General features: G+C 41.8%; 1 protein-coding gene across 1 annotated transcript in view; it reads right to left on the minus strand.

The window, feature by feature from the left end:
- Positions 1 to 7,694, minus strand: part of DLAT (dihydrolipoamide S-acetyltransferase) — a 31,604-nt gene extending 23,910 nt beyond the window's left edge. The window contains exons 1-6 of the mRNA XM_045895031.3: positions 6,995 to 7,694; positions 6,412 to 6,513; positions 5,983 to 6,107; positions 5,671 to 5,824; positions 2,760 to 2,886; positions 857 to 1,044 (exon numbers count right to left, since the gene is read on the minus strand). Of these exons, the coding sequence (XP_045750987.1) occupies positions 857 to 1,044; positions 2,760 to 2,886; positions 5,671 to 5,824; positions 5,983 to 6,107; positions 6,412 to 6,513; positions 6,995 to 7,273 (975 nt within the window). The 5' untranslated portion in view covers positions 7,274 to 7,694. The remainder of the gene's footprint in view (positions 1 to 856; positions 1,045 to 2,759; positions 2,887 to 5,670; positions 5,825 to 5,982; positions 6,108 to 6,411; positions 6,514 to 6,994) is intronic.
- Between the last annotated feature and the right edge of the window lie 3,273 nt (positions 7,695 to 10,967).

Below are 10,967 nucleotides of genomic sequence, written 5' to 3' on the forward strand. Positions count from 1 at the left end.
GAGGGAGGAGGGTCAGAGGGAGAAGCAGACTCCCCACTGAGCAGGGAGCCCGATGCAGGACTCAATCCTGGGACTCCAGGATCATGACCTGAGCCAAAGGCAGTCGCTTAACCGACTGAGCCACCCAGGCGCCCACACACGGATTTTTTTTACAGTACAGTACTATAAATGTATTTTCTCTCCCTTACAATTTTCTTAATAACATTTTCTCTATTGTGCTTTAAGATTATGGCATATAATATGTATCATATACATTTACTATACAAAATATGTGTCAACTGACTGTCTACTGTCTATGTGGTCAGTAAGGCTTCCAGCCAACAGCAAGTTTACTAGTAGTTAAATCTGGGTGGAATCCAAAGTTATACAGAGATTTTCAAGTGCGCAGTGTTGGTGCCCCAGATCCCATGTTGTTCATGAACTGTATACAGTAATTGCCATATGCATATCTGTACCTAAAGCAGAAAAAAACATGTCACCTCAGCTTTGTTCTCAGCAGGACTCAAGACAGCAAGAAAAAAAAAAAGCTACAAGGATCCAACAACTGACTATTAGGGGCATGGTGCAAGGCCACATACCTTGTAGATCTCCACAAAAGCTCACAATCTTTTTTTTTTTTAAAGGTTTTTAAAAATTTCTTAAGTAATCTCTACACCCAATGTGGGGCTCAAACTCACAATCCCAAGATCAAGAGTTGCAGGCTCTACCAACTGAGCCAGCCAAGCGCCCCTAACCATCTCCTTCCTCATTTATAGAATCTGAGAGCTGGTAGAAACCTAGAATATCATCCAATCTAATCCCTTAATTTAGAGACGAATATGGTTAAGTGTTCCCTCAATTCTAGAAGCATACCTACCGGGGGTGGGGTAGATGGTGGTGCTTGTGGTTTTAAATCAGTTACTTCAGTTGGCCTATAGTCAGCAAACGCTGGTATATCTTCCTCTTTTTCTACAATGATACAAAGTGGGGTTCCTAGAGGTACATCTCTTGTGCCTTCAGGGATCAGGATTTTTGCCAGGTAACCCTCCTCCTGTACTTCAAAACCTTAAATAGAAAGAAAGACCATCATGGAATTTAAAGGACTCCACTATCCCACCAAACTCAAAGCACAGTTTTAAGTAAAAAGCTCTTCTCCTTCTAACTAGCTATATAACCTTTTGTGAGTTAATGTCTCTGTGTCTCAGCTTCTTTAGCTACAAAACGGGAATTACAATAATACCTACCTCATAGGGATGCTATAAAAATTATTATTTTTCAAGTACTTAGAAACAGTACCCGGTATAAATCCTAAATAAATAGCTGTTAATTAAAACTATGAGAGATTTAGACAGTAGTTAGTTCTGAACATTTTCTTTAAAACATCTCTAAGAGAAGCCGCTATGCAGACCCACAAGACTCCAAGATGACATCAACTGCACCAATACGGCATCAGCTGTACTTCTAAAAATCAGAACCACATGGATGTTAAATTAAGGGAGCTACGAGAACTGACAGTGATGTGGGATTATGCGCTGAAAAGTGTCTTTGGAGTTTTCAAAGAAGTTATATTTGGTATTCAACTAAATATTTCAGTGTGAAGAAATATGGCATTACTAGGGTTTCTATGGTGTTGACAACTTACATTTTATTCAGTGATTGCTCTTCTGATAAAGAACTCAAAAATGAAGTGTTACAAAAGTAAAACTAAAAGAAGACATTGCAGAGAACAATTTTTGCCTTACAGATCTCTTGGCTTTCTGTTGTGCCCCTCCCTGACAAACACATATTTGATGAATCCTTCCCTTTTCCAGTTAAGAATTAATACCCAATAAAAGTTATGTTAAAAAAAAAAAAAAGACTCCAAGGCCACAAGAGAGTTTAAAGAATTTGACAAAGGTAATGCTTCTACCAGAGTCTCGAATACCATCTCTATAGCAATTCTGGCAAAGCAGATCTATTGTTACCAAGGGGTTTTGTTTGTTTCTAACAAACAGAATCATTTCTTCTAATAAAATCTTTCGGTTGGAACACAATATGCAAAAAGATAAAAAGGAGTTGCTCTGGTGAAAGTTGGGGAAAGGGTCAGGGCAAAGTAGAGTCCTGTTCATTAAGTCTCCTTTGCCCCAAGGTGCCATCAAGGAACGATGGAGTTTGAAGAACACAATCTAAAAATCACCATTGCAGAGGATGCCTAGAATCGCCCACTGCATCTTTGGGGACTGGATAGGAAAGAATAGATCTACTAATATCTATAAATATTATCACAAATAATAGGTGGGCTTTGTTCTGAGCATAAAAATGAATGAGAAAGGGAATATATGGAAATGCACTATGATGTGTAAACAGGTACATATACATTCTATCTCAAACTTTGAAACTATGAAAGCAATCCAAATCCTGGTTTCAGTTTTCCCTCAAAGTCATCTTTGCTATTTTCCTGCCATGAAAGTAATTTCCTCCCATTTCCTTTTCTCCCCCTTGCCCAATTTAAAGAATAGCAGTGCTGATATAGTTTCTCAGTAACATAATAAGACGAAGAAGCAGACTCTAGATAAAAATAATCTCTAAGTTGACATATCCTTGATTCATGAAAAGTGCAGCGTGGAACTGACAAATTCCACTATGCACACTTCTGTCATGGCACAGCCTGTTCCAGGAAATGAATCCCCAAAATTAAAATTTTTCGTGTTATCACTCACTCATTATAGGATAGGACGGCAATCCTCTTCCCTCACTGGAAAACTCAGTGCCTCAACCATTAAGAGCTGAAGAAATCTCACCTATAGTTGCCTTGTCAGTCTCTATCTCTGCCAATAAATCTCCTTCACTTAGCTTCTCACCCACTTTTTTTTCCCATCTCTGAACTGTGCCCATGGTCATGGTGGGAGAGAGGGCAGGAAGAACCACCTGTAGAAACAAACACATATTATTGCTTAACACATTATTAAAGCCTTGGACACAATGGCACTTAGGCAAGCTTCAGTAGTCTTACGGAATGACAGTGACTGACGATCAAAGTTCCCACCCGTCTGATGCCCCCCCCATAACAGCAAAAGATCAATGCCTCTTTAGTGCCCCACCAGTTGAATCACCCTTCAAAGCCCAAGATTTACAGTACCAGTGATACTCTGACCTCCCCCCATCCACCAAAGTTAAAAGCAAGGGGTAGACTAGGAAAGATTTCTTTCTAGATAGTCAAAATTAATTCCTCAACTACATATTTAAGCACAGAGCATCCTTTCATCTTTTTTATTACTTAGATTAAGCTAGAATTTTTCATTTTCACAGAATGATCTTGGTTTACACGATTCCATTAAAATTTTGCTGTGCTCTGTATTAGCATCTATCTTTTCACTCAGAGGAAACTGCATTTCTCCCAAACTTCCCAAAAAAGAATATTATGTAAAATTATACACCAACAAATTGGACAACCTAGAAGAAATGGGTAAATTACTAAAACATACAACCTTCTAAATCAGGAAGAAACTGAAAATTTGAACAGACTGATCACTAGCAATGAAACTGAATCAGTAATCAAAAAACTCCCAACAAACAAATGTTCAGGACCAGATGGCTTCCCAGGTGAATTCCACCAAACATCTAAAGAATAGTCAACACATATTCTGCTCAACTATTACAAAAAATAAGAGGAAGAAAAGTTCCAAATTCATTCTACAAAGCCAGCCCTGATACCTAAACCACCAAAAACAAACAAACAAACTACAGGCCAATATCTCTGATAAACAAAGATGCAAAAATCCTTAACAAAATATGAGCAAACCGAACCCAACAATACATTAAAAAAAATTCACCACAATCAAGGGGACTTATTCCAGGGATGCAAGAGTGGTTCAATATTCACAAATCAATGTGATATACAAGATTAATAAAAGAAAAGATAAAAAACATATGATCATCTCAATAGATGCAAAAAAAACATGTGGCAAAGTACAACAACCATTCATGATAAAAACTCTCAACGAAGTGGGCATAGAGAGAAGATACTCAACAAAATAAAGGGCTTATATAACAAACCTACAGGTAACATCACAATCAATAGTGAAAAACTGAGAGCTTTCCTTCTAAGATCAGGAACAAGGTATCCTGGATGTCCATTCTCACCACTTTCATTCAATATAGTACTGGAAGTCCTAGTCACAAGCAATCAGACAAGAAAAAGAAAGAAAAGGCATCCAAATTGGTAACTATTGCAGGAAAAATAAATAAATAAAGGAAATAGTCACTTCCACCCCAATAAAATCTAAACATCAGACTGGCTGATCTCAATGAAACATTGCTTTGCTATTTATATGGTTTGTGTGTCTACCAAATTTGGATGCTTACCCAATTATTATGGGTTTTGTTTGCTATCTTCTTAGTTTTTTATATCTAATTAGCAAGAGGATTATTCTGAGAGGAAAATCATTTCAATTAATGTCTTGGGAAAGAGGAAAAAGAAGAAAAACTTAGAACTCTAATTAGAAAATATTTTTTGAACGTTTTTCTTATTCAGAATTTGTCATCTCTATCTACTTTTTTTTTTTTTTTTAAGATTTTATTTATTTATTTAACTGACAGAGAGAGACAGCTAGAGAAAGAACACAAGCAAGGGGAGTGGGAGAGGGAGAAACGGGCTTCCCGCCAAGCAGGGAGCCCGATGTGGGGCTCGATCCCAGGACCCTGGGATCATGACCTGAGCTGAAGGCAGCCGCTTAACCAACTGAGCCACCCAGGTGCCCCACCTCCATCTACTTCTTAAAAACCACTGGAGCCAATAATCTCCATACAGATCTTTAAAGATAATTAAGATACCACTGTAACACTTGCACACAAAGCCACAGATATAAAATGCAGAGAAATAAAGTGTGTTTTATGTAGTGAGATAGAGTTTACTGAATAGGATGAAACAAATGTGTGACCTCAACACCACACAAAACTTCACAAGTGGCTGTTAATAAAAGACCATGTTTAGAACATTATGTCCAAAAAATAAAATGATTCCTATACAGAAATTTCTACAAATAAACTAAGTGAAACAAAAGCTTTAGTCTTAATCCTTTAGAAAAGGGCCAGCTGCTTTTTTACCCATTTCCAATACCCAAAACACACAAATATACATGGGATTACTGTAATACCTAATAAACTGCTGTAGTTTCTTAGAAACGGATTTATTTAACAGAATATTTATTGCCTTCAACTCTTTTTTCTATTCTACACTCATACTTTAATGTCAGTTTCCTCATTAGTATTACAGGACTAGTTCACCCACTCTTAGAAAATAAACACCACATGTCAAAGGAAAACATCAATTGGGGACTTTTATTTAATAGACAATACTAGAAGCCTACTAAACACTCTATTAATACAAAGAGTAGGTATAAGTACAAATCATCCTCCAAATCTAATACAATGTTCTTGAATGAGAAATGCTAAGCATTATCCTATCTATTACACTGAGGCTGAGAAAGTTTAAAGGAATGTCAGTGTTCACACTCCTAGAAACAATGACTAGAAATAAAATTGTTAATTTGCATACTTAAATCCCTATGTACTTTCTTCTTTTTAATCTCTTTACTTTCAAATGACAAGACCTAGCCATAATTAATGCCAGTTTCCAGGATGTGACGGCCATATATGAAAAATAATGAATACTAAGTTTTCTAGAGCAAACAACCAGAGGCTGAGCCTCACCTGCATGTGAGTGGGATATGAGCTACCAGGAGCCTGAGCAGAAGGTGTAGGTGGTAAAGCAGGGGCAGCAGGGGTTGGTGCTGCGGCTGCCTGTGGGGTAGATGCTGCCGAGGAATCCAATGTGTAATTTTTAAAGGCCTCAATATCCTCAGGCCTATGGAAGAGAAAGAATGTGTTAAGTACAGGGGGTTATAAAGCAGATTTATCTCCTAAAAAGTAGTCTCAGAAGCCTTTAACTCCTACTTTCTCAGTTCTGGGTCAAAACACTCCACTAAGCACCTGAGTTCCACAAATTACCAAGGTACTACTCACTTTTCAACTGTGATACAGATGATCGCTCCAACTGGAACATCTCTGGTACCTTCAGCAACCAGTATCTTTGCCATGTAACACTCTTCCAGGCTCTCAAATCCAACAGTGGCTTTATCAGTTTCAACCTTTTAACAAAAAGCAGCAACTTAGGCTTAAGGCTACCAGTAGGAAATTTATTAGACTGTGCCTAGAATCACACAGTTCAACAGTCATGTGAAGATAAAGCCTCTATTAATAGACCTGAAAGGAATTAGCTAAAAAATCAGCCTGGCTAGCTGCTGACAACTTATCTAACCAACCTTCTCTAATACCAAGTTGTAAAAAACATCTTAAGTTTCTTAAGCGAAAGGGATAATTACCTATAGGGAAAGCTAACAGTTTAGCTAAGCCAGTTCCTTCTAACTAATTTCCAAGTTTTAAACAACTTACCTCTGCAATTAGTTCACCCTCATTGATTTTTTCCCCTTCCTTTTTTTCCCAACGGGCTATGGTGCCTGCCTGCATTGTGGGGGAAAGAGACGGCAATGGAACCTGGAGGAGAAAAAGGAGAAACACTAAATTTAGAAAACGCTACCTCTCAGTCTGGCTTAATGCTTCATTCAGTTGTATTTGATGCAAAGAGTGTACTGAGTCCCGTCCCACACTGGGCACTGGGGATAGAAAGGGAGTTCCTGCCACCAGCTCTCCAGTGACAGGTTCCTGCTCCACAGTCCCCTGGGAGCAGGTAACTCAGCAGACATTCCACAAATAGCCTCAGGTTTGTAGCTCCTCTTTCAATGGAATAGATGAAGAGACGAACGCCTGGAACTCTTTTCCTTCAATGGAATAAATAGATCAGGAGAGGTAAATTGGCTCAAGAGCCACAGCAAAGCTGGGTATTGAAGAAGAAACAAATGATACATACTGGAAGAGGGATGGAAGATCACTGAAGCCTCAGAGGGAGGATCCCGAGGCTAAGAAGTCTGCCCTAAAGGACAAACGGGGTCCCGCGAGGGGCAGGTGTGGGGCTCACCTTCTGATGCGGGGGCAGGCTGTAACAGCGGCGGCTGGACGATCCCAGGAGCTGCAGCAGGAGGCGATTCCTCTGTGTGGCCCACGAGCTGGGACTCCAGCCGCAGAGTGCCCGGACCCTGCCATACCCCGTGGTCCCACTACTGCAACGAGCCGGAGCCGCGCCAGCCCGCGGGGTCACGCACGGAGCTCCCGGGTCCTCCCGCAAGGCCGCCCACCGAACCCGGAATCCTGCCCTTGGGGCCGCAGTCTGGGCCCGCCGAGCACAGACGCGCCACATACCGCCAGCAGCCCCCACACCCCAGAACCAACGCCGTCTCCGGAGTGACCTCTCCAAGAGCAGTGCGGCGTTGCCGTCAGCCGCGCCGCGCAGCCGCACATTGTCGTAAAATGGGCTCCAGAGATTCACTGCGCCCCTCCCCAGACCAGCAATGCGTGGAACCTCCGCTCTTCCTCCAGGGAATAGGGGGAAAGGTGGCCCCCAGCGGGTAGGGTAACTATTTCCAGCCACAGGGGCAGGGGCGTTCCAGCGGAGCCAATGCAGGCGCAAGTTTGGGAGAAAAAAGGCGCGGAGAGGGTGGAAGGTAGAGGGGTGCTAGGAGAGGCATCTCAGGGTAGGACAGGGCCTAAGCGACGGGAAAGCACGGCCCACAGGGAGGAGCTTGAAAAGACGGCGAGAGGGCGCCTGGGTGGCTCAGTCGTTAGGCGTCTGCCTTCGGCTCAGGTCATGATCCCAGGGTCTTGGGATCGAGCCCCGCATCGGGCTCCCTGCTCGGCAGGGAGCCTGCTTCTCCCTCTGACCCTCCCCCCTCTCATGTGCTCTCTGTCTCTCTCATTCTGTCTCAAATAAATAAATAAAATCTTTAAAAAAAAAAAAAAAGGGCGCCTGGGTGGCTCAGTCGTTGGGCGTCTGCCTTCGGCTCGGGTCGTGATCCCAGGGTCCCGGGATCGAGCCCCGCATCGGGCTCCCTGCTCGGCGGGAAGCCTGCTTCTCCCCCTCCCGCTCCCCCTGCTTGTGTTCCCTCTCTCGCTGTATCTCTCTCTGCCAAATAAATAAATAAAATCTTTAAAAAATAATAATAAAAAAAAAGACGGCGAGAGCCTGGCTGGCAGAGGCAGAATGGCCTGAGAGGTGGGCTGAGGGCGAGTGGCCAAGTCTGGAGAAAAGCTGGGAAGGGAGCCGCGGGCCGAGGGCGGTGTCACGGAGCGCTGCGGAAGACTGGCGCGCGGGGCTGTCCGAGGGGGTCAGCGGGTTCTGGTGGTGTGCGGTCCGCCTCTGCTGACCCAGCCGTGGCCAGGTTCGGGGCCTGGCTCCGCGCAGCCGGGATCAAGTTACAGACGTTTAATTTCAGGTTTGTAGTAGCATCAGCGGAAATCAGAGGGAACAGGCTTTCCAGCCAAGGGGTGTGAAGGGCGGCCAAACGGAAGATTCGTTCCCGCGTTAAGACGTGCTGCAGCGGGACTAAGCAAGTATGCTGTGTATGAAGATACAAGTTTACAGGACAGATCTGCGTTTCTGACTTACCTTAGAATCCCTTTAAAGCGCAAAAAGCTTTGCTGTGCTTGAAATATTTCGTGCAAAACTACAGACTTTAGTATACTATCCGGTAAATAATGGAGGTTGAAGGCATGTCGTTTGAATTAATCAACGAGAAGTTATCTACAACATTTGTTAGGTGTACTTCTGTTGTAGGGTTACACTACAAGTGAAAAATACCTCATTTCGAAGCTGAGGGTGACTTTAGATTAGGAGGTAGCACGTGCTGTGTTTATACGTCCCCATTGTACAGATGGTCATAGAACACGAACACACAAAATAGGAAAAACCAACGTGAAAGTATGTTCAACCTTGCTAGTAAATAAACATTAGGAAAATTAAAATAGCCAGGAGGCACTATTTCATACCTACTAAAGTAGTAAACTTTAAAAAGCAAAAACCCAGGGGCACCTGTGTGGCTCAGTCGGTTGAGCGTCTGCCTTCGGCTCAGGTCATGATCTCAGGGTCCTGGGATCGAGCCCCGCAAAGGGCTCCCTGCTCAGCGGGAAGTCTGCTTCTCTCTCTCCTGCCTGCCTCTCCCCCAACTTGTGCTTGCGATCTGTCTCTCTCTCATAAATAAAATCTTAAAAAAAAAAAGCAAAACCCCAGTATTAATGGGATTACAGAGAAAAAGCACTCCACTCGTTGAGTGGACCGAATACAATGGTTGTCTTTATTTTTTTTTTTTAAAGATTTTATTTATTTATTTGAGAGAGAGAGAATGAGAGAGAGCACATGAGAGGGGAGAGGGCCAGAGGGAGAAGCAGGCTCCCTGCCGAGCAGAGAGCCCGATGGGGGACTCGATCCAGGGACTCCAGGATCATGACCTGAGCCGAAGGCAGTCACTTAACCAACTGAGCCACCCAGGCGCCCCAATGGTTGTCTTTATAGATGGCAGTATAACAAGTAACAGACTGGGAAAAAATGTTTACATCTTTCCCCAAAAGTCTATTCTAGTACCCTTAAAGCATTCAGAATAAGGTAAAAACTGTCTTAGTGTCTCTTTAACAAAAAGAACTGATAAACATAACTCACTAAAAATGAGGAAAGTTCAGGCAGTCACAGCTGCCTAACAGTAATATGTAGGCAATACAACTGAGAAATAAAAAATTTCCGGATTAAATGGAAAGGCACATTTGAAATTGTAAGAGTAGAGCCATTATATTACAATTATGTAAAACTGAATAACTATTGGAAGAATAATTGTGATTAGTGAAAGGGCTTATACTGTAACTTTATAAATTATGAAAATGTTTTCATGATTTTGAATTGACCAGAATATCTTACTACTTCCACTGTATTTGAATTTAATAACTGGATCTAAATTAGCCTTTGTATGATACCATCTTCAGTCTACTATTCACTTCCTTAGGTAGGATTGCTTAAACCTGGGTTTGTATTTTTCAGTGCATAGCTGGTTTGTATTTGAATATCCTTTTTTTTAAAGAATTTATTTATTTGTTTGACAGAGACACAAGAGAGGGAACACAAGCAGGGGGAATGGGAGAGGGAGAAGCAGGCTTCCCGCCGAGCAGGGAGCCCGATGCGGGGCTCGATCCCAGGACCCTGAGATCATGACCTGAGCCGAAGGCAGACGCTTAACGACTGAGCCACCCAGGCGCCCCTTGAATATACTTTTGACAGGTGTAAATGACAGGAGGGCACAGGTCAAACCGTCTGGGTGGTAAGTGTACCCCAGAGATAGGCTAGGAAATCTTAGGTTTTCAGCCCTGAGAGAATAGGTCTGAACTCCCCTAAACAGATTTGATAACAGAACTTAAGGAAAAGGCAGGCCGAAACTCTAAGGTTTGAAGTAGAGAGACTTGTAGAATGGTGACAACCGATAGGAAATGGGTAGATGGAAAGAGGAATTACTGGGTAATGAAAGATTTGAATTAAGCTCTTTACATATTTAATTTTAACATAATGACCTAACTAAAATGGCTTGTAATTAATAGTTGAAAATACGTAATTGCAAGTCAAGTAAACGCTCAGGACTACAAATGTAGATACATACAACATTTAAATTGAAGTGAAATGAAGCTGACCTAAGTTTTAGGAAGGCAGCTTTCAAATTAGTTTGGAAATTCTGGTTCTTTTAAACATGCATTTCTGAAAGTCTCCAATTAACGTTTCTCGCTTTTTCATTCAAGACTTTTGTCATACAGCTTGTACTCAGGTTTTTATTTGTTTGCACATTTATATATAATTTCAAAAGTGTTAAATCAATGAATTTTCTTTGGCAATAATAACGTGTTTTGTGCATACGTTTGAAATGCCAATGGTAAAATATCTATAGCAATAAAGTAATCCTTATCTCTGTTCCCCAGGTAATGAGTAAACATGCTACCAGGGAGATCACTTAAGGAAATTGACTTGCACTAAATGTAAATGGCTTTGCTGATTAATGTCAGTCAATAAACACAAGTGAAAATGA

This window comes from Mirounga angustirostris, unplaced genomic scaffold, assembly GCF_029215605.1.
Source record: "Mirounga angustirostris isolate CCGP_5_RB_7025 unplaced genomic scaffold, mMirAng1.0.hap1 SCAF_13, whole genome shotgun sequence".
Taxonomy (NCBI): Eukaryota; Metazoa; Chordata; class Mammalia; order Carnivora; family Phocidae; genus Mirounga; species Mirounga angustirostris.